The following is a 23,281-nucleotide window of genomic DNA, read 5'->3' as shown; positions in this document are numbered from 1 at the left end:
GGAGATGATCCAACCTAATCTCCATTTACTGACAAGGAAACCAAGGTCCCAGAAGATGATAAAACCAACCTAAAGACAGAGGAATAGGGCTAAGACCAAAACCCAAGTCTTCTTCCCAACCAGACTGCCTGATCACAGTCCTAGGTCGGTGCTCTGTGCTACAGCCCAACGGGCCACTTTCCCCCAAGTAGCTGAGGGCTCCCATCCCTTTGTTCCTGTGCTCTTGCTGTTACCCACACCTGGGACACCCTCCTCCCTGCAACCTTGCCTCCTACCCAGCAGGCAGGACCCACTTCACATGCCACTTCCTGCAAAGGTTTTCCTGAACTGTCCTCTGGATGTAAATTAAGCCTCCTTAGAATCCTGTGAATACTTTGAACCTCCCTTACTGCTACAGTTAACCCCCTTCAAATTAATAGTCCCTCTAAGCCAAAGGCCCATCTCTTTTCAGTGTTTAGCACATTGTGGACACTCAATTAATATTCACTGGAATGAACACATATTGGCCCCAGTTCTGAAAGTACTGTATAAGTGATGTTAGTTTCCTTCTCATCCCTCTTCTCCTTTCCACCTTGAGAACCCTCTCCTGAAAAAAGAATCACCTTTACTCATGATATGCATTTGCTCACAACCTGTGTATTTCTATCTGCTGATTCTCAACCAAAAGGCACAGCCCTTAAGCCTTTGAGAACATCTCTAAAATGTTCATAGTTCGCCCACACACACCCTCCACCCCTCAGGGTTCTGAAATACCTTCTTGGTGTTTGTGTTGGTGGAGGGGGGCTGTAATGGACCCCAGGTTAGGAGTCAGTACCAGCGTGAACCCACAATACTGATGGGAAGGATGGGACTGTACGGCATCCGTAGCTTTGTTGGGGGCCTGCTTCCCTCTTTGCAGTTAGGTTTTGCCTTCACCAATCATAGCCTTCTCTGAAGGGTCGCCACTGGTCTCTTTCTTGCTAAATACAGACGTCTCTTCTCAGCCTGCACCCTACTCCATGTTATGGTAGCATTTTATACTCTTACACCGTGTCTATCTTGAACTTTTTTTACTCCCTTAGAACACTGCTTCGCTTGTTCTCCAGTTACCCCTCAGATGCACCTTCGCAGCCTTCTTCTCTGGCTCCACTGCCCTTCGGTGGGAGTATCCGCAGCACTCTGTCTCCATGCTTCTTTTAATTTTGATTCTGAGTGGAGACATCTCTTCTCCCTGGCTCCCCTTTCCATTTATCCTAGTGTTTTGGATGAAATTCAAACTTGGCATCACATTTTTGTTGTTTGCTCTCTCTGGCAACATTATCTGGCACTTGATTACTTGTGTATTAACATATTTAATCCGTACAACAATTCTGTGAGTTAGGTATTATATTTATCTGCTTTGAGGTCCCAAGAGTGACCTGCTCTGGATCTCACAGGTGACCATTTGACCTCAGGCAGACTGACTCCAAAGCCCTTTGCTTTAACCATTTCTTCATACAGGTTTTTTCACCCAAAGCCATGCACAAAAGCCTTGAAGTTGATGAGCTCTACCTTTTCATCCTTCCTTACAGCTGTGGGCAGAGCAGAGACAGCAGATTGGTCAAAGCTTAGCTTTCTTGCAGTGAGGACCACAGGCAGTGGAGTGTGTAGAAATTCGGCAGCCCTAGAGCCTATGCCCCCACCCTCCACCACAGGTTCACGAAGGTTCGCGAAGACCCCTTCTGGCTCACAGTCTCCCTCTGCTGCACAGAGAGCTTCTGAACTTCTTACACTTTCCCTGAGCTGTGGTGAGCTAGGCCTTGCGTGGCTGTGTCCCTGATTTTCCTTCCTTTTCCAGTCGCTTTTCTCACCACATCACTGCTGTGACAGGAGGGCAGGACTCCTTCCTGCTCCTTGGCTGAGCTCCAGTTGGGCTCTTGACTCACCTCTTTTTTTTATAGATGCAAGACTCTTAAGCCTCCAGATCTTGTCAATAATTATTCCTACTAACTAAAACTAATATATTTCCATTCTCCAATTTGGTAAATAATTTTCCTGATCATCACTGCCCAACCTAGCAGTGATTTTAACTCTGAGCTTTATGGAGCGGACTCTGAAATCTGGATCTCCAGGCCAGGTCCTCTCCAGAACTCCACCCCACACTTCCAGCTGCCCACGCACTTCTGGGATCCCTTGGCCTACTTTCATTTCTACTGTAGATCACCAGGAACCACGTGTGAGCATGTGTCTTCAGGGAGCTGCTGGAGCGTTTAGGGTGCCTTGTTGTGAATGGCCCAGTTCCTGTGCTCAAGATGGCATCCTTCCCATGTCATAATCACTCATCATAAGAAAGTGTTTATTGAAACATCCAAGGAGTACATTCTGTATATAAAAATAATACCACAGTATTTTGATACAGCAACTTAGAAAAGCTAGAGCTTCTAAGGATGGATTTTTGTTCATGGAGACTTTACCAATGAATGACAGGCTTCCCAGGTGGTGCTAGTGGTAAAGAACCTGCCTGTTAATGTGGTAGACATAAGAGATGCTGGTTCAATCCCTGCGTTGGGAAGATCCCTGGAAGAGGGCACGGCAACCCACTCCAGTATTCTTGCCTGGAGAATCCCTTGGACAGGGAAGCCTGGCGGGCTGCAGTCCGTGGGGTCACAAAGAATCGGACACGACTGAAGTGACTTAGCATGCACCCACAAATGAATGAAGACAGACCCTGAGCTTACATCGTGGTTCAGGCTCTTGACTACAGGTGTTTTTACATGGTTTTTAAATTCTGTCTCCTCAGCAGAAGACTTTTTGTCCCTTCTCTCCATTTCCTTCCTAGGTTTAAGATGCTGAACTTACTGTTTCTTTCTTTTCCTAAACAGGTTGGTCAGGCCAAAGATGAACTGCTGACCAGTCAACTGATAGACCATCTTATGGGAGAGAGTGATGGCATGCCCAAGGTACTAAAGTGTTTTCTCCACTGGGGTTCTTAAGTATCTTAGTTGTACGTTTACTTTTATCTGCCCTGTTTTGGAGCCTGGCAGACTACAGCCATGGGGTCGTAAAAGAGTCAGACACAACTGAAGCTACTTAGCACACATGCATGCACTGTTTTTATCTATTATTGCTTTGGCATCATAGATGTACAAACTTCTCTCTCTGTGTGCAGCCTTAGATCATCTAGACAGATCCTGCATTTTAGATATTGTGTGCATTCACTCTTGGAAATTGGCATCACTCCCTGTGATGCCATGCCCTTCTGGGTAACAACTCTCACCACCCACCATTTTCCTCAAATGTGGTAGAGTTTTATTTATTCTTAGAACTTTGAAAAATGACTATTAAAAGCATGAGTTAGCACTAATCCTCCAAAATCAGTGTACTTTGTTCATATCTCAAAAATTATGGGAATGAATAAAAATCCTATTTACTATAACAGTAACTCACCAAAAATAAAGTGGACATCATTAAGAACATGTTTTCAAAATAGGCGACTTTCTTGGATTTTGTGCAGAAGTTAGTCTTCTCTCAGGCCTGATAAGGACAGACTCCTTCGAGAATGCCGCCCCAGGGCCTTTTTTTTCCCCTTTTGCTTTGGTGTTTAAGGGAATCGGTCTGTTTGTGAGGAACTTTAGTACAGTGGACCCCTGAACAATGTGGGTATGGACTGCGTATCCGCTTACATATAGATTATTTTCAGCAGTAAATACCATGGTACTACATGACCCCAAGTCAGTTGAGTCCATGGACACGGAGGAACTGCAGGCACAGAAGGCGGACTATACACTACACGCTGATTTTCAGCTCTGCGGAGGTCGGCACCCCAACCCCATCACTGTTCAGGGGTCAGCTGTAACTGATTTGGATACAAGGTGCTGAAAGTCGTACCTGGAGAGGACTGGCCATCCCGATCCCCGAGTCCATTTCCTGATTTATAAAGACACTGAGACCCAGGGAGGCTCAGAGAACCTATCAAAGGGCACAGGTTAAACTTGCTGAACCACCTCACCTTATATCCACTTATTCTAATAATCAGCAAACCAGTGTCAAGTATGTGAAATTGTTTAGAGTTAAAATAGGAATGGAAAACGGGCTCAAAAATTTTTTATAGGTATAAAAATTTTTGAAATTGGTACACTGTCTCAGCACACCTTTCCAGCTGAAGCACACAAGAGAGAACTCTGTGGACTAGGGTTAGGAGCACAGACTCTGACGCTGGTTCAGATCCTGGCTTGGGAGAGGTGCTTTGTTTCAGTACATAATCACACCTTCCTCCCAGGGAGGGTATGAGGATTTAATAGAGTTGTTATTTCTCAAGTACTTAGAATACTGCCTGGCACATATTAAACTCTGAATAAATACATGATAAATAATTATTTGTTGACTCTTAAAAAAAAAAAGAAAAGGTTGTTTTTTAAAAAATGGCCTCTTAACACAAGCTAAATTATTTTGGGGTTTTTTTTTGGCCACACTGTGCGGCATGCAGAATCTCAGTTCCCAACCAGGGATGGAACCCATGCCCCGCCACAGTGGAAGTATGGAGTCTTAACTACTGGACTGCCAGGAAAGGCCCTCTTTATTGGGTTTTTAAGAAACAGTTTTAACACTCAGTTACTGGAAAGTGAAGGGCTTCCCTGATAGCTCAGTCAGTAAAGAATCTGCCTGCAGAGCAGGAGACCCAGGTTCAATCCCTGGGTCAGGAAGATCCCCTGGAGAAGAGAATGGCAACCCATTCCAGTATTATTGCCTGGAAAATCCCATGGACAAAGGAGTCTGGCGGGCTGCAGTCCGGGGTCGCAAAGAGTCGGGCCCAACTGAGTGACAGACACTTTTACTTAACTAGAAAGTAAATGTGATCCTAAATGAAAATGCAAAATTTTAGGTATTTTCCCACATAGCTAATGCAGATGTGATGTTTCTCTAATGGCTTGTATGTCAGGATGCCAAGTACCTGTTCCGCTTGTACATGGCCCTGAAGCAGTACCGAGAAGCCGCCCGGACCGCCATCATCATCGCCAGGGAAGAGCAGTCTGCAGGTGGGTCCCCAGAAGCCATGGTTTACACCCCAAACAAGTAGTAGAAGCATGCTCCAGAAAACATGGAATTAAATAAATCATTCTTTATTAATAACTTACTAAGACAATTTGACAAAATCCACCTGTTAAATGGAAAGTCCTCAGATTTCATCCTTTGCAGTAACGTCATTTACCACCTCTTTTCAAGGAAACTATCGGAATGCACATGACGTTCTCTTCAGCATGTATGCAGAACTTAAATCTCAGAAGATCAAGATTCCCTCTGAGATGGCCACCAACCTCATGATTCTGCACAGTTACATACTAGTGAGGGTGAGGCCTTTGGGTGACGTGGGCCATAAGCTGGGCACCCCTCCACTGGGTTGGAGCCATCTCCCAGATCTATATTGTGTACTGAAGACGCAAGAGACAGGGTAATTATATAATATGCTGCCTTTTGTGTACAAAAAGGCAGAAAAAATATATATTCACCCCAAGTAAAATTAGAAATACATTAAAAAAAAATAGGAAAAATAGTTTCCTAAAGGGATCAAGGCAGAGGCGGAGTGTAGCCCTAAACCCAGTCAAGGGAGAAGAGGGAGAACAGGCCCCTCCATGTAGAATACCTTTTTATATTGTCTTGCTTTTGAAGCAGATAAATGTGTTACTTTATCAAAAAAAAGATTTACTAAAAACATTTTTGTTTAACCAGTTTCCTAGTTTATTAATTGTAGGGTAATGAATTTTATAAATTCCACTGTGCTTTAATACTATTTAGTTTTTATCTGAATATAAAATAATACTGAGAGAATTTAGAGAATATAGGAAAACATAATGAAAAATCATTTCCCCCTTTAAATCCATCCTCAGATATAAGTTGTTACCACTGCTGTACACTGTATCCCCCATGCTTCTAAAATACACGTGTGCACCATCTTGGGGGCGCCTCCCAAGTGGCTCAGTGGTAAAGAATCTACCTGCCAATGCGGGAGACATGGTTTGATCCCTGGGTCAGGAACATACCCTGGAGAAGGAAGTGGCAACCCACTCCAGTATTCTTGCCTGGAAAATCCCATGGACAGAGGAGCCTGGCAGGCTACGGTCCATAGCGTCGCAAAAGAGTTGGACATAACAACTAAAGAGCAGCCATTTTTTTTTATTAGGAATATATTTATGTCTAGTTGTCTATTTTTAATTAGTGATTTTTAGTAAAAACAGAATGTGCAAACCTGAAATACTTCTATGTAGTTTACATATGTGTATGTATATATACATTTTATATGCACACATCTTTGTAAAAATACAGGTAGACTCCAACTTACGTACTTGTCCAAATTTTGATTTATGTCAAAGTATGTCTTCCCATTTTAATGCTAAGTTGGTTTTCAGGCCAGTCCATAAGAGTATATTCAATTTGGAAGCTTCCTATGTTACAGCAGTCATGTTATGAATGACTTAGATACTAATTATGACCAATAACAGCACTGCCTAATAGAACTTCTACAGTGATAGATGTCCTATATCCATTAGCCTGGCTATGGAGCACTTGAATTACACATAATGCAGCTGATAAACTAAATTTTAAATTTTTATAATCTTAATTTTTAGTGTAGCTACATGCGACTAGTGCCATTTTAGATCTCACAGGTGTGCTGTGCTGTGCTTCAGTCACGTCCAACTCTTTGCAACCCCATGGACCATAGCCCGCCAGGCTCCTCTGTCCATGGAATTCTCCAGGCAAGAATACTGAGGTGGGTTGCCATTCTCTTCTCCAGGGGATCTTCCCAACCCAGGGATCGAACCCCAGTCTCCAGCATTACAGGTGGATTCTTTCCCTATTGTCTGAGCCACCAGGGAAACCCTCAGGTCTCCAGCACCTATTGTAAGGGAAATCTGAGAATTCCAGCTTGCAGCCACCAGGAGCGCATTTCCTCTTGAGCCACAGGAGGGCTCGTGTACAGGAACGACTAGAAATGGGGAAGGAGGGCTTTCTCGGCTTAGACATGAGTGGCAGTGCCAGTGTGCTGAGGCACAGAATCCAGCAAAATGGAGCCTTTGGGCATGGAGGGGAGGACAGAAACAAGTTGGTGGAAGATGGGAACAAAAATGACAGGTTCCTGTTAGAAGCCCTCCAGGACCAGGGCTTTCTCCCACGAAAAGCCACAGGGATGGCTCTTGAGTCTTCCTTTCCTCTGGCTCTAAGAGTGGGCCCATCACTTCCCCCAGACCAGACGTCCTCCCCCGCCCCCCAACACTGAAGAGCACCCATGTGACTTTTCCCCTCCACTCTACTCCTTTATCCCAGCACCAGATATATTCAAGATTTTTAACTGAGTCTGGCATTCAAAAGGGAAACTATTAGACCTTATCAAGTAAGAACTGATATAAAAGTGTCACAGGCCTCTTTGACACAAAGAGCTGGAGAAAGCCATCCATGTTTCAGGGGAAATGGGAGACTTGGCGTTAATGGCTGCTTCTTCCCAGAGCTGGGACAGGAACTCCGGCTGAAGGACAGCCTGGGACCTCTGCACATGGATGGCTGAGCTGGCCCAGGGAGTCAGTGGAAGGCGACTTCAGGTTCAGTTAATATTTATTAATTACGTTGCAATGCTCAGTTAATTACACCATCGTCCATCTGCTCAGACCTGATGGATGTTACAGCTGGGAGTTACTCTACTCACCCTTCACCTCACCAAATAGCACCATTTCTGACTCCCCGTCTGTCTGCTTCTGTCCATCCCCACTCCCCACCCTCTCAGGGCCGCCTCCTCTCACCTGGACAACAGCAGCAATATGGTGGTCTGGCCCTGCCAACTCCCCAGCCTCGTGTCATCCTAAGAGGACCACCTCCTTACATCACACACCCCACTCATGCTTACCCAAGCTCAGGCTCTCCAGCCATCATTGCCCCTTTGCCTCTCACAGGTAGCGCCCTCTTCTCGGAACAGCCCATCCTCTTTCCTCCTGCCTCACTAACTCAGACTTCAGGGCTCACAGCAAGTTGGTAAAGTTGTTATTGTTACTCAAGCTCCCCAGTAAAGACCAGTAAAAGATGTTGAGTGATCTAGAGCAAAGTAAAAAGCAGAGTGTAGAGCAGGGGGAGGCTGGCAAGGCCATGAGGCCAGGCAGCAGCTGCCGGAAGGAGAAATAAGGGAGAAACCTCAAGTGAGTGACAGAAAGGAAGACTGCCAGAATCTCGTGACCACCCTGTTCAGGATCATAACTGAGTTGTTTATTTGGGAGAATAAAAGGTGAATTCGTGTTTTTTTTTTTTAATTGGAGTATACTGAATTAGTGTTAAAAGTCTCTAAGAGTCTAATGTGTCACTTATTTCAGATTCACGTGAAAAATGGAGATCACATGAAAGGGGCACGTATGCTCATCCGGGTGGCCAACAACATCAGCAAATTTCCGTCACGTGAGTCCTGAGGGGAGCCAGGTGTCCCCATTTCTGCCTGAGTGTAGCATGGTTAAGATCTAGCCTCTCTAACTCTGCCAGCCTCTCTCTCTACACGTAGTGAGTCATTTCATCCTCACAGCCACCCCATGAAGAGGTGTAACCGGCATTCCCAAGACCACCCCCAGGTTTGATAATTCACAAGGAGGACTCATATAACTCAACACAGAGTAGTGCTAAGGTTCAGATTTATTATGAGGAAAGGATACAAAGCAAAACCTGGAAAGGGAAAAGGTGAGGGGCAGGGCCTGGGGGTCAGGTGCCAGCACCCAAGCCCCCCCTGTGCTGTCCCACTGGACACACTCAGCGCCTCCAGGCAACACGTACTGGTGTCTACCGGCATGCACGTGACTCAGTGCCCAGGGGTGACCTTGGGGGGCTGGCCACATAGGTACCCCCTGATGAGCAGGTACCCAGTCTTGACTCCCAGAAAGCAGATGCTCAGTATAAACCCCATTGTTTGTACAGAGGCCAGGCACAGGGAACCATTCATTCCCTGGTCTGGAAATGGTGGGAACTCTCCCAAAATCCAAGTTCTCAGATCCCAGGTTCAAGCAGGTCTTTTTCAGGCCACCAGTCTCCAGTTTGCACACGTGTCCTATTTTCTCTGCTTTATAGATAAGCAAACTTGGGTTAGAGAAGTGAGGGGGCACTTGCCCACGATCATACAGTCAGCTAATAAGTCTTACTCTGTGTTCTCAACCACTGTAGGTGCCTGCCTCTGAAAGCGGTCCCAATATTCTAAGACATGTCGTCATAACATTTTTCAGTGATTAGATTTTGTCACATTCTATATGACAGAGTCAATTTTTTTCTATAAAGCGTCAGATATCGAAGGCTCGGGGATTTGTGGGCCAGTCTCTGCCGTTTTGGCGTGAACCATATGTAAATGAGCACAGCTGGGTTCCAACAGAACTTCATTCTTTTGGACACTAAAATCTGAACTTCCTGTAACTTTCACATCACAGATTTTTATTCTTTTGATTTTTTTCCAACCATTTAAAAATGTAAAAGCCCATGGACCATACAAAAACAGAGGGGCAGATTTAGCTCACAGGTCACAATTCACCCCATTCTTTAAATGAGTTTATTTTTGTTACATGAAAAAGACTAAATAACTATATGTGGCTGGCAAAGGGTGTGCTAGACAGGCACTCTCCTGATGCTGGTGGGAGCAAACATTCCAGAAAGCAGTATGACAATTTGCACTGAGTGCGCACACGTGTGTGTGTGTGTGTGTATTTTTTAAGTTACGCTCTTTGAGCCAATAATTCGACTTCTAGGTATCTGTCCTGAAGAAAAAGTGCACTCAGGTTAGTGCATAAAATTGTTAATCTCCCCACTCATTCATCAGCTGTCCTGTCAAAGGCAGAACTTTTATCTTCGAGGCAGGAAAGGAAACATGCCAAAGGTTACCTCAAGGGAGTGTGGGGCCCCGTGTTATAGGCAAATCACAGTATCAGCAGGGGAAAGACACCCGATGCACCGCTGTGCCCTTTCCTCCTCAAACGGCCCATCACAGGTTCTTTGCCAGAAAAGGCAGATTGAGAGAGATGCGATCCTGGCATCATGCCAGCGCTCCTCCATTTGCTTTGCAGACATCGTACCCATCCTGACATCCACTGTGATCGAGTGTCACAGGGCCGGCCTGAAGAACTCGGCCTTTGGTTTCGCAGCCATGCTGATGAGGCCTGAGTACCGCAACAAGATAGACGCCAAATACAAGAAGAAGATCGAGGCGATGGTCAGGTACGTGGGGACAGCTGTTCCTACCATCTGATCACAAGTATATTTTTCAGAACACAGCTACTAATGTGTGGACTGAGTAAGAACACAGATTGGGGAGAGCAGTTAGGCTTGTACTCAGCCACCAGGAGCAGGAAACCCAGCGACGACCTGAGTAAGTCAGGATTTGTCTGACTCACACAGTCCCAGGCTGGTATCTCTGTGTCCTGCTTGTCACCGAGGACAAAAAAAGTCCCCGCCTCACAGCTGCACAGCTGTGGTTGTCTGACATCACGTACCCTGTTCCAGGCAGGAAGAAAGTAGGGAAATCAAAAGACGAGAAGGTTTTTGCCTTGTTAGTTAGCAAGGACATGGCATTTACCTCTTACTGGCTAGTCCTCTGCTGCGTGGCTCCCTCTAGCTCTGAAGCATATTGCTGAGTAAAAACAAAGCTCTGCTGGCCAGGATGGCTGTTAGGGAGGCAGCAAACACTGTCGGCCATGGAAGGACAAAGAGTGAGTGCTTCTCAGTGTAAGCAACTTGGTGATGACACAGCCTATTGCCAAGGGTTCATTTCCAAACTGCGTGTAGCTCGAAAGGCACACAAGTCACAGCCCCGCTTCAGAAAGCAGTCCAGTGATCTGACTTTCTACAGGAAAACCAGGGGAAAGTACCACTCATCTTCACAAAAGGAGAAGGCAGTAGCAATCATGTGGTAATTCTGTACTACCAGGTCTGCAGTGATGACATCTGGGGCGCCTGTTGGTCCGATTTTGACCAGGGAACTCAGGTGTACCTGCGTGCTGACCCAGAACTCCTATGTCAGCCAAGGGCCATGGCTACGCCAGTAACAGCAAAGGGAAACCAAGTACTACTGACTGCCAGCTGGGCTCATGGTAGGGAACTCTCACCTGGATAGGGCTACATGGACCACTCCCGTTTTTTTTTTTAAAGCCAATAAGCCTAAGTAGCTTCAGACCAAATCATCATGACCGAGCATGCCTGCCAGCATGGGAAATGAAGTGGGGAGAAAATGCTGGAGCACACTGACCCCCAGATTCGTGCGACACCAGCCTGCGTGCCAGTTTGGGGAGGCACTGGATCTCGCCCCACGCATGAGTGCTCTATAGCTGTGCGGTCTACTGTGGTAGCCACTGGCACATACGGCTATTTACATTGAAAAGTGGATAAAATTTAAAAGTTTCTCACACTACCCACATTCCAAGCGCTCAGAGCTCTGTGTGGCTCCTAGCTACCATATTGGTGAGCACGCAATTAGAACACTGCCGCCAGCATGAAAAGTTGTGTTGCGCAGCCCTGACAGCCTTTACCACTTCAGTACACAAAGCGAAGTGGCGGGCTCACTGCTCCAGTGATCTGGGAGACGCGATACAGCCAGACCCAGCCATGCTTTCTGCACATACTGTGCTGTGGCCTCTACCCACCCCCCCAGCAGAGGTGGCCCATGTAATGCTATGGTCTGAGCCATGCTCATTCCTCTTGCTCCTCGCTGGGCTGGAGCATGGGCCCACAGTCTCTAGTTTGTATCTCTATAGTCTCAAGACCATCATGAAGAAACAGGTGCATTTCATGTGATTCTTCCTCACAGGAGACCTGATACATCAGAGACAGAAGAGGCCACAACCCCATGTCCCTTCTGCGAATTTCTTCTCCCAGAGTGTGAACTCCTCTGTCCTGGGTGCAAAAATAACATCCCATATTGCATTGCAACAGTAAGTTTCTTTATCATTTCCCTTTCTTTGCATATATATAATCTATAGCCTGCTTGAATACTTGATGTGTTAACACTTTCTTTCCTTCCAAAATCTTACCTCTCAAATTTCCTGCAACATTTAGCATATAATTGTATGATCAATAAAGCTGAAAGTTGTGTTCAAGGCATATAATAACCTAAGTAAGTACGAGGCCCTGCAGAGCAGGAGAGCCCAGAGTTGGATATCAGGTGGTCCTGGGCTTAGATCTTCTTTGTGCCACGTACGGGCTGTATAACCTGGTGCGATTTGCTTTTTACCTCACTAGGTCCCTCCATCATAATCTCTTGTCTATTGAGATGAACTGTAGGTTGACCAGAGAATGCATATGAAGCCTTAATTTAATACCTGGCATGCTGTAGCACTTAAGTGGTGGTTTTTATTATAAACTTTAATATTAAGACCTATTATTCAGTTCAGTCGCTCAGTCATGTCCGACTCTTTGCGACCGCATGAACTGCAGCACGCCAGGCCTCATTGTCCATCATGAACTCAAGTCCACCCAAACCCATGTCCATTGAGTTGGTGATACCATCCAACCATCTCATCCTCTGTAGTCCCCTTCTCTTCCTGCCCTCAATCTTTCCCAGCATCAGAGTCTTTTCCAGTGAGTCAGCTCTTCGCATCAGGTGGCCAAAATACTGGAGTTTAAGCTTCAAAATCAGTCCTACCAATGAACACTCAGGGCTGATCTCCTTTAGAATGGACTGGTTGGATCTCCTTGCAGTCCAAGGGACTCTCAAGAGTCTTCTCCAGCACTACAGTTCAAAAGCATCAATTCTTTGGCGCTCAGCTTTCCTCACAGTCCAACTCTCATATCCATACATGACCACTGGAAAAACCATAGCCTTGACTAGATGGACCTTTGTTGACAAAGTAATGTCTCTGCTTTTTAATAAGCTGTCTAGGTTGGTCATAACTTTGCTTCCAAGGAGTAAGCGTCTTTTAATTTCATGGCTGCAATCACCATCTGCAGTGATTTTGGAGCCAGAAAACTAAAGTCAGCCACTGTTTCCACTGTTGTCCCCATCTATTTAAAACTAAGACCTATTATTAGAAAATATTAAAATGTTTGTTCATCACTAGACTAATATAAGCTTTATTTTAAAGGAAAATAAATTTCGGTAATGTCACAATACTGAAGATTATTCTTTTATACACAAATTTGATAAAATCTGGCTTTAGTCCTTTTGATGTCATTTCTTCTTAATCAATTACCCACCTATTATTATTATTATATCATGATTTAGAGGTTTGGCTTTTAACTGTAACCATGTATTGTAATTGAGTAACGGGAAATTTGAATAAAGATGAGTTTTACTCTCCAATGTGCTGTTTCCAGGGTCGACATATGTTGAAGGATGACTGGGCGGTGTGTCCACATTGTGACTTCCCTGCTCTGTACTCAGAATTCAAGGTGTAAGTTGTATCATTTCACTTAGTCATACAGACTTATTATCAAAAAAATAGACCTTTTATTCAGCCAGTTTCTACTGAGGTCTCTCTATTTGTTCATGTTCCTAAAAATCTCTAAAGACTCAAATTGTCTTCTTGGGAGAATCTTCTATGACTTTTGAGAACATTTTCCTTAAAGGGACTACTGCCTAAGACTTGAATGTTCCTAATTCTTAAGTTGTGTGATGAACGTGTACTAAGACATAGAAAGGAACAGCTGTTTTTCATATCACAATAACCCAAAGGTAAAGGAATATTATACATTTAATCTACTCTGCCTTTCCCTCCCCAAACAGCATGTTAAGCACTGAAAGCACATGTCCTATGTGTTCAGAAAGATTAAACTTGGATCAACTGAAAAAAACCTCTGACTGTACCCAGTACCTGCGGACAGAAGTGGAGCAGTGAGCGGCATGTGCAAGTAAGTACCAGGTCATCCACTCACCTTCTCAGGGCACGGGGTCCACAGGGCACACACGGCTTTACAGTGTGTTCTGCCATTGGTTCCTTTTTGTGCATCATGGAACCTGTCAGATTTGAACAACAAACTAAGACAGGTTGTACAGTCTCCATGGTGACAAAGGTTATTTGACCGAACAGCGTCATGGATTCCAACCAGAATGTATTTTATCAAGTCACATGGGTTTCTTTTTAACCAGTTCATTAAAACTATAGCTAGCTGTTAAAATGGAGGTTGTTTTAGTTTGTAACTCAGGAGAGTAATTGTAAAAATTTTTGTTTCCAGAGACCTGAAAAATTCCCATTTTTCTTCCCAAGTTTCATTTTTGTTGCATAGAAGCAGCACATAACCCTTCCAGTCTCCACTGGGAAGAACCTATTCATGTGGCCACACACACTGCAGGGGAGGCAGGGAAATGCAGTCTCTAGCTAGGAAGCCAAAAGCTCTGCTTGTTTTTCACAAAGCCTGTTCTTGCATTCCTTTACTCCCTGGGTAAACTGCAGCTCCATCCAACCAGCTGATCAGGATGGAAATCGATACCCCCAGTCACCCGGTCCATGGTCAGGTCCTTTCAGCCTGCCTCCAGTGTATCCGGCTCCCCTCCACAGGTGGAGCTTTTGATTGCAAGTGAAAAGACAAAGAGGCCCCAGCCTCTTCGTCTACTTATTGCAGCCCCACTGGCCTTTCGCTGTCCTTGGACTCCAAACTGCTTTCTCTGCAGGACCTGCAGTCTCTCATATTCCTGCCAGCAGCATAGAGTTCTATTTTCCCCTCATCCTCACCAACACTTGTTGTCTGCCTTCTTGATTACAGGCATCCTAGTAGGTGTGAGGTGGTATCTCACTGTGGTTTGATTTGCATTTCCCTAATGATAATAATGTTGAGCATCTTTCCATGAGCTTGTTGGCCACTTGAATATCTTTAGAGAACTGTTCAAATCATTTGCCTATTTTTTAACTGGGTATTTCATCTTTTCATTGAGTTATAAGAATCCTTAATATATTCTAGGTACAAGTCCTTTATCAGATACGTGACTTGCACATACCTTCTAGATAGTATCCTTTAATGTACTCAAGTTTTTATTTTGATGAAGTTCAATTTATCTGTTTTTTCTCCTTTGGTTGCTTGGTGTCATGTCTAGGAAGCCACTGCTTAATCCTGGACCACAAGGGTTTTACAGTTACACTTCCTTCTAAGAGTTTTACAGTTATTGCTCTTACATTTATGTCTTCAATCTATTTTTGTGTATGATGTGAGGTAGGGACCCCGATTCCTTCTTCTGCACGTGGATGACCAGATGTCTCAGCACCATTTGTTGAAAAGGCTGTTCCTTTACTATTATTACCAGATGACTGTCTTATTATGTAAGTTCTTTATTTGTATGTTCTAGATATGTCTTCATCAAATTTATTTTGCAGATATTTTCTCCCACTGTGGCTTCCCAATTCCTTTTCTTAATTTATGTATTATCTAAGAGTTGATTTACAATGTTGTATTAGTTTCAGGTGTACAGCAAAGTGAATCCGTTATACATTTATTTTAGTGGTCTTCTGATGAGCAGAAGATTTTGATTTTGATGAACTATATCTTAGCAATTTATCTTATTGTTATGACTTTCTGTGTCTAAGAAAATATTTCCCTACTTGGAAGTCAGGTGCATATTCACCTGTGTTAGGTCTGTGATCCATCCTGAAGTTATTTTTGTTTACAGTGTGAGGTAGGGATTGAGATTTCTTTCCGCCTCAAGTAGATATCTACTCTTCCAACAGCATTTGTTGAAAAGTCTTTCCTCATTGAACTGCTTGCATGCCTTTATTGAAAATCAGCTGGGTTTTCAGTATGTATGTCCCCTATGTTTATACTACACTGTCTTGATTACTGTGACTTTATAATACATCTTAAAGCCAAGTATTGTGTATCCTACAACTTTGTCATCTTTTCCAAGATTGTTTTGACTACTCTTACTTTTCTATTTCTCTATAAAATTTTAGAATCAGCTTGTCAGATTCTGTTTTAAAAGCTTGCTCAAATTATGATTGGGATCCATTTATTTTTCTGTTGCTACATAACATATTATCACATATTTAGCATCTTAATATATATTTAATATCTCAACTTTTTGAGGTATAATTAATCATCTTGTATTAGTTTTAGGCATACAACATAATGATTTTATATTATGAAATGATTACCACAGTAATTAACATCCATCACTAAACAGTTAACAGGTTTTTTTTTTGAGAACTTTTAATATCTACTCTCTTAGCAACTTCCAGATATATAGTATTGTTAACTTATAATCACCATGCTGTACATTACATCCCTGGGGTTTATTTGTAACCAGAATTTTATACCTTTCAGCCATGTTCATTCTGCCTACCCACCACCCTGGGCCTCTGGCAACCAACAATTTGTTCTGCATCTGCGAGTTCAGTGGGGTTTTTTTAACTACACATATAAGTGAGACGGGGATTCCCTGGTAGTTCAGACAGTAAAGAGTCTGCCTGCAGTGCAGGAGACCCAGGTTCAATCCCTAAGTTGGGAAGATCCCTGGAGGAAGAAACGGCACCCCACTCCAGTATTCTTGCCTGGAAAATCCCTTGGACAGAGGAGCCTGGTGGGCTACAGTCCATGGGGTCCCAAAGAGTCACACACGACTGAGCAACTTCACTTTTCGTAAGTAGATAGTACAGTTACCTGTCTCTTATTTCATTTAGCATAATGCCCTTCAGGTCCATCCACGTTGTTGCAAACAGCAGTATTGCCTTCTTTTGTATATGTATATACACAAGATATACACCACATATATTTTGTTGAGGGCTTTTGCAACTATGTTTAGAGATACTGGCCTGTAATTTTCTTTTTTGTAGTTTCCTTGTCTGGTTTTGGTATCAAAAGTAATGCTGGCCTCATAAAATGAGTTTGGAAAAGTTTGAGAAGGTAATTCTTTAGATGCTTGGTAGAATTCACCAGTGAAGCCATCTGGTCCTAGATTTTTTTATTACTGATTCAATCTCCTTTACACTAATTGGCCTATTTTTTTTTTTTTTAATTTCCTCACAATTCAGTCTTAACAAGGTTGTGTGTTTCTAGGAATTTATCCATTTCTTCTAAGTTGTGCATTTTGCTGGCCTTATAGTGTTTCATATAAGTCTGTTATAATCTTTTATATTTCCATGTTATTGAATATCATATCCCTTCCTTCATTTCTGAGTCCCCTTTTTTTCTTGGTGAGTCTAGCTAAAGGTTTATTATCTTTTGAGAAATAAAAAACAGCTATTAGTTTCACTGAACTTTTCTATTGTCTTTTAAGTCTACATTTATTTCTGCTCTTTGAAATTTCCTTCCACTAACTTTGGGCTTAGCTTGTTCATTTAGCTCCTTAAGTTAGGCTGATCTATTTGAGATCATTCTTGTTTCTTAATGTAGGTATTTATCGTTATGAGTGTCTTTTCAGAAGTGTTTTTGTTGCATCCCGTAAGATTTGGTTTGCTGTATAGCTGTCCCTCAGTATTCTTGGGGATTGGTTCTAGGACCCCTAGTGGATACCGACACCCATGGACGCTGAAGTCCCTCATTTACAGTGCTGTAGTATTTGCATATACCTATGCACCTCTTCCCATACACTTTAAATCACCTCTACTTATATAACTGAATACAATGTAAATGCTATATAAAAAGCTACCAGCATGTGGCAAGTTCACATTTTGGCTTTTGGAACTTTTTGGTACTTCTCCTGAATTTTTTTGATCCATGGTTGGTTGGATCTGTGAATACAGAACCCACAGATATGAAGGGCCAACGGTATTGCCATTTTCAAGATTTTTTTTTCTTCTTGATTTCTTCCGTGACCTCAGTGGTTGCTGAGTAGTATGTTTTAATTTCTACATATGTGTACATTTTCCAGTTTTCTTGAAATTGATTTCTAGTTTTGTATTTCTGTGGTCAGAAAAGATGTTTGATATGATTTCAGTCTTCTAAATTTATTAAGACTTGTTTCATGGCCTGAATGTGATCTGATGACTTATGCTTGTTTAGTCCATCTGGTCAAACACATCATTTAAGACCAATGTTTACTTACTGATTTTCTGTCAAAGGAAGATTTATTCACTGATGAAAGTGGGGTAGTGAAGTCCCCTACCATTATGGTATTGCTCCTTCTCCCTTGAGATACGTTAGTATTTGCTTTATATTTACAAATGTTATATCCTCTTGTGGACTGATCCCTTTATCGGTATATAATAGCCTTCTTTGTCCTTTATTACAGTCTTTGTTTTAAAGTCTACTGTGTCTAAGTATAGCTATTCCAGCTATTTCTTTTGATTTCCCTATCTTTTTCCATTCCAGTCTGTGTGTCCTTAGAGTGGAGTCTAGTAGTAGGCTGCCTACAGATGGATCTTGGTTTTAATCTATTCTCTTTTGATCAGAGAATTTATAGTTAAATAGTTACTGATAGATACGGACTTACTACCGCTTTGTTTTCTGGCTGTTATTCCTTTGTTCTTGCTCCTTTCTCTCCTTTTGTGATTTGACAGTTTTCTGTAGTTGTATGCTCAGATTCTTTTGTCTGCTATAGGTTTTGCTTTGTGGATACCATGCTGCTGCTGCTAAGTCACTTCAGTCGTGTCCAACTCTGTGCGACCCCATAGACAGCAGCCCACCAGGTTCCCCCGTCCCTGGGATTCTCCAGACAAGAACACTGGAGTGGATACCATAAGACTTACATAAAATGCAACAGTCTATTTGAAGCTGATAACAACTTAAGTTCAAATGCATTTTTACTCTCTTTATCCACATTCTGTTTCTGGCATCACAGTTTATATCTTTGTCTCTTGAGAGTCCCTTGGACTGCAAGGAGATCCAACCAGTCCATCCTAAAGGAGATCAGTCCTGGGTGTTCACTGGAAGGACTGATGTTGAAGCTGAAACTCTAATACTTTGGCCACCTGATGCCAAGAACTGACTCATTTGAAAAGACCCTGATGCTGGGAAAGATTGTCGTCCCCTTCTCCTCCTGACCTCAGAGAATGAGATGGTTGGATGGCATCACCAACTCAATGGACATGGGTTTGAGTAAACTCCGGGAGTTGGTGATGGACAGGGAGGCCTGGCATGCTGTGGTTCATGGGGTCACAGAGTCAGACACAACCAAGCAATTGAACTGAACCTTATGTATCATTAACAAATTACTGTAGTTATAAAACCTTTGCATTATGAGAAGGGTATCTATAGAATAGTTTATATACATATTCACTTAATGGATATAATAAAACATTATTATTTTTACTCGTTTAACTTTCACACTAGTTGTAAGTATCTTTCATTAGTCTGCATTTATATTTACTTTTACCATTGAGATTTACAATTTCATATATCTCCCTATTATTAAGTAGTGCCCTTGCATTTCAGCTTAAAGAAGTCCCTTTAACATTTCTATAAGGCCAGTCTAGTGGTGATGAACCTCTTTAGCTTTTCCTTGTCTGGAAAATTCTTTCTCTCTCCTTTAGTTCTGAAGGATGGCTTTGCCGGATAAACTATTCTTGACGGGCAGTTTTATTCTTTCAGCACTTTACAGGCTAGAAGAGAATGGCCTGATGTTGTCAAAGCTTCTCCTGAAAAATCTGCTGATGTTCTTATGGGGAGGAGGTTCCCTTGTACATAACAAGCTATCTTTTGCTGCGTTTAAGATTCTTTCCTTGTCTTTAACTTCTGGCAGTTTAATTGTAATGTGTCTTGGCATGGGTCTCTTTGGGTTGAGCTGCTGAGCACTAACTTTGCATTTCCTCATTCTTCTCAGTAAGGTGGCTGTTGTCAACATGATCCTCACTTTATAACAGAGGTTCAACAACCTGCCCATACAATTTTATCAACTGAAAGGACAAGACTGAAACTCAGTACTAATTACAGACTGAAAATTTCTCACCTACATGTAGTGATCCTGCTTCACATTCCAGAAATGCGCAAAATATCATGCTTAGCTTTTTTTTTATTACTAAATGCCAGTTTATTATTTGAAACCTTTATAAAAGCATATGGGGTTTATTTATTTATTTTTTTGGCCTTTTTAGGTATAATGATCCTGAGAAGATAGCATTTTTCCACAAGAGGCTGTGTTTCTGCCCCTAGCAGATTAAGGATGGTTCCTTCCTGGATACAGAAAAAATAAGGTCACATCTCCAGGTCACCACTTTCAACTTCTGTAGAGTGACAGTGATATATAACATGCTATTTTTTTTATACTTTGTATATTTCCTCTTCTGAGTCTTACACATTCAGTGCTCTGTACTGTTAATAGTAACCTATGACATAATTGTAAATATTCAGCTTTTTGATATATTTTATATTTTGAAATATCCCCTTTAAAATAAACTGATTAAATATTTGTAATGTTTTCCTGTATTTAAACACAGAAAAAAAGTTTAAAGTGAGAGGCTTACACAAATCAAGGCTATTTAGCAGAATCAGTCCTAGAATAAAAACATCAAAAAATCAGTAAAATCAATATTTGAAAGAATGAGTGAAACTATAAGCTTATGTTTCCTGAGTCATTATACTATGTAGCACAGAATTCCTGTCAAAAGTTAAATCATTTGACATCCGCTAGAGATGTACATCATTCAGTATCTTCCCCAAGGTGTCCCTGAGGGTTCCTTCCCCATAGTATAGTACCCCACATACTATACAGGTGAGTATATACTTCCTTGCCATCCAAAACCAAAGTACCAAGGTCATGTAGCCTACCTCTGAATGTATCAGATGATACGATTTTACAGGGTAGCCACCAGCATCCCGAGCATTACAGAGGTACCTACGAGCCTAGGGTAGAAACCAAAGTGCCAATGACGTTTTACAGCACCAGGTATCCATATGAATACCTCCAGCTTTATAATCTCTTTTTTTCCTCCCAAAGGCTGGCTAGAGGCCTTGGCCTTACTTACTAAGTGATACAAGTCATTATCATTAAACCTACCCATAAGGGGCTTAGACATTCACTAATGAACTTAACTGTACCAAAACTTATATAGGAAGATACTCTTCCCAATACACACACCAGTATGCTGCTGCTGCTGCTGCTGCTGCTGAGTCGCTTCAGTCGTGTCCGACTCTGTGCGACCCCAGAGACGGCAGCCCACCAGGCTCCCCCGTCCCTGGGATTCTCCAGGCAAGAACACTGGAGTGGGTTGCCATTTCCTTTTCCAATGCATGAAAGTGAAAAGTGAAAGTGAAGTCGCTCAATCATGCCCGACCTTAGCGACCCCATGGACTGCAGCCCACCAGGCTCCTCCGTCCATGGGATTTTCCAGGCGAGAGTACTGGAGTGGGGTGCCATTGCCTTCTCCGATACACCAGTATACTCCTTGTTAGTAACTTCAAGAGGCCCGATAATGTTGCTGCAAATAAAAGACTGCCAAAACTTAAAAGATGAAGGATAAAGTAGTAGTAGTAATAAACTAGTCGTTTCTTACAGACTACCAAATAGCCAAGATTCAATGGATCTCAAAAAAAGAAAGTATGCTGCAAGGATGATGTGTGGCCTCCAGTGGCTCCAATAAGGATTTGCTGGTTGCTCCAAATCCTATTGAACACGTAAAGGACACACCTGCTGACCTGGGTGCAAGGCGATCACAATTACAGTCTTTTTCCTGGGGAGCACAGAGCAAGTTAACAGGCACAACTTGCATATCCAAAAGTGATAGAAGAATATGCATAAGAAATGTATGCTCACCCCGCTGGTGAGGGGGGCGGTCATCAACCAAGGAAGTCCACTGAAGCAGAAGTTTCAAGCAGGGCTTTAACAAAAAGAGGGGCATGGCTCAGTAGGCAAAGGCTTAAGGAAACATTTTATTCCCATAATGAACTTAATCTACATGGAAGATGTTTTTCACACTGGTAAATACATTTTAAATGTCTCAAGACTTAATCTTGTTATAGAGGTGAGAGAGACAATCAGTTCCCTAAAGGCTGGGAACAGATTCCAGATTTTACATTCCTTTTAACACATTCCTCACAGAAGTAGCACGTACCTCTGAGCATTTACTGACAAGATTAAATAATCGCTAGACACCCAAACCCCAGGCTGGTTCCACAGCCTCAAGGCTCCTCAACAAGCGCAGCCGCAGGTACAATCGAATGTCCCAGCAGGGCTGTGAGCCTGTGAGGACGGAACTGGCTCTCCCAAGGACAAAGTCAACAAAAGCCTGTGCGCGTTTTGTCCCAAACCAGAGGCAGAGAAGAGTCTGAGCCAGCCTAGGCCTTGCTGGTTTGAACCTGATGAAACTCTGGAAAGTTAGGAATGTCTGACAATCCTTTTGCAGCCACAATACCCTCTAATAATAACAAAGAGGCCTCTCCATGAAATTCTGTTCACAGCAGAGGTGTGTGTGGTTGACTTTCACAGGGGAACGGTGTTTGGAATTAGAGTTTGACTCTTCAGCTGCAAAAGTTACATGTTTTACACAAGAGGTTAGTAGGAATATAGTTAGCTTTTGTATCCAATCATCTGCAAATTAGTAAGGAAAAATATACCAACATAATATTTTACTGTACAAGATAACAATCTTAAGAATCTGTACATGTAGCCTGTGAAACATTTTTATTCCTAAGTTTATATTTGGCAAGATATTTGACAATGTACAAAGAAAACCCAGTTCTAGGTGGTGATTATTTTGTATTATGATTTATTTACAAAAGTTCACCACATTATAGTAACTATGCTTTTTAAAAAGTCGGGATTGGTCCCATAATGGCCATTAGGATAAACTCGTAAGCCTACAAAAGCCGCCTTACTACCTCTGCTCCCAGACATATCGCTGTTAGCTAAAAATCTGACTCCAAAGCCCACATGCAGCTTCTAATTCTGATTATACAGTCATCTTGAAGTACAATCTTGTTAGGCTGACAGGGACAGTGGAGGACCTACGCAGTCCTAATAACCTCTATAAGAGGTGTACATCAGCCTACTGGTTACATTCTTCTAGCTGTACCACCGTTTATTTGCAATGAGACCACGAGGCTGTCCCATTACACTAGAACATGGTTCCTCTGGGAAAACAAGGTAATCTCTAAGACCAGCTGAGACTGGTCAGCAGGGTAAGCAAAAAGTAGCTGTCAACAGTGAAAGAGTTTCATTTCTTTGAACTTTTTCCTTTTCCTTTTCTGGACTCCTTATCTTTTTCTGATTTTGAAGGCTTTGAAGATTTTGTCTTTTTCTGTTGGGAGGGAAAGATGCACAAAATAGTTAGCATTTGTGTTTATGGGTTAGTTCATCTCTACAATAAATCAAATCTTTATCTGCAACTTAATAAAGAAGCAAGGTTGCAAACGCCTATATCCTGAACTGCGGCTACCCTTGATGTGCTTACTAACAACAACTGGCTAGGCGTGTGGCCTTTAAACTACTGAAAAGCTATTTAGCCTCTAGAACTAGAATATGTTCCCC

General features: G+C 42.6%; 2 protein-coding genes and 1 long non-coding RNA gene across 6 annotated transcripts in view; 1 reads left to right on the top strand and 2 right to left on the bottom strand.

The window, feature by feature from the left end:
• Positions 1–20,224, top strand: part of WDR19 (WD repeat domain 19) — a 78,665-nt gene extending 58,441 nt beyond the window's left edge. For 3 of the 4 annotated variants that reach the window (XM_086406080.1, XM_086406078.1, XM_086406081.1), the window contains 9 exons: positions 2,841–2,918; positions 4,898–4,994; positions 5,182–5,306; positions 8,310–8,391; positions 10,029–10,179; positions 11,765–11,888; positions 13,270–13,346; positions 13,679–13,803; positions 19,911–20,224. In XM_086406080.1, the coding sequence (XP_086262206.1) occupies positions 2,841–2,918; positions 4,898–4,994; positions 5,182–5,306; positions 8,310–8,391; positions 10,029–10,179; positions 11,765–11,888; positions 13,270–13,346; positions 13,679–13,790 (846 nt within the window). In that variant the 3' untranslated portion in view covers positions 13,791–13,803; positions 19,911–20,224. Of the gene's footprint in view, positions 1–2,840; positions 2,919–4,897; positions 4,995–5,181; positions 5,307–8,309; positions 8,392–10,028; positions 10,180–11,764; positions 11,889–13,269; positions 13,347–13,678; positions 13,804–18,418; positions 18,547–19,910 lie in introns of those variants that run through there. The other variant, XM_086406079.1, reaches the window with a different exon arrangement.
• Positions 10,397–21,699, bottom strand: LOC147370796 (uncharacterized). The gene is made up of 3 exons (XR_015165461.1): positions 21,569–21,699; positions 13,828–13,909; positions 10,397–10,646 (listed from the first exon to the last, which is right to left on the bottom strand). It is a non-coding gene; the product is annotated as an uncharacterized LOC147370796 (long non-coding RNA).
• Positions 21,664–23,281, bottom strand: part of RFC1 (replication factor C subunit 1) — a gene marked incomplete at its 5' end in the record, with an annotated part of 77,449 nt that continues 75,831 nt past the window's right edge. Inside the window, one exon of the mRNA XM_086407336.1 lies at positions 21,664–23,051. Within this exon, the coding sequence (XP_086263462.1) occupies positions 22,968–23,051 (84 nt within the window). The remainder of the gene's footprint in view (positions 23,052–23,281) is intronic.

This window comes from Bos grunniens, chromosome 6 (genome assembly GCF_055505025.1).
Source record: "Bos grunniens cultivar Pamir isolate PY7600 chromosome 6, Bosgru_T2T1.0, whole genome shotgun sequence".
NCBI lineage: Eukaryota > Metazoa > Chordata > Mammalia > Artiodactyla > Bovidae > Bos > Bos grunniens.
The sequence above is the reverse complement of the archived record's forward strand: the minus strand, read 5'-3'. Positions and strand labels throughout refer to the sequence as shown.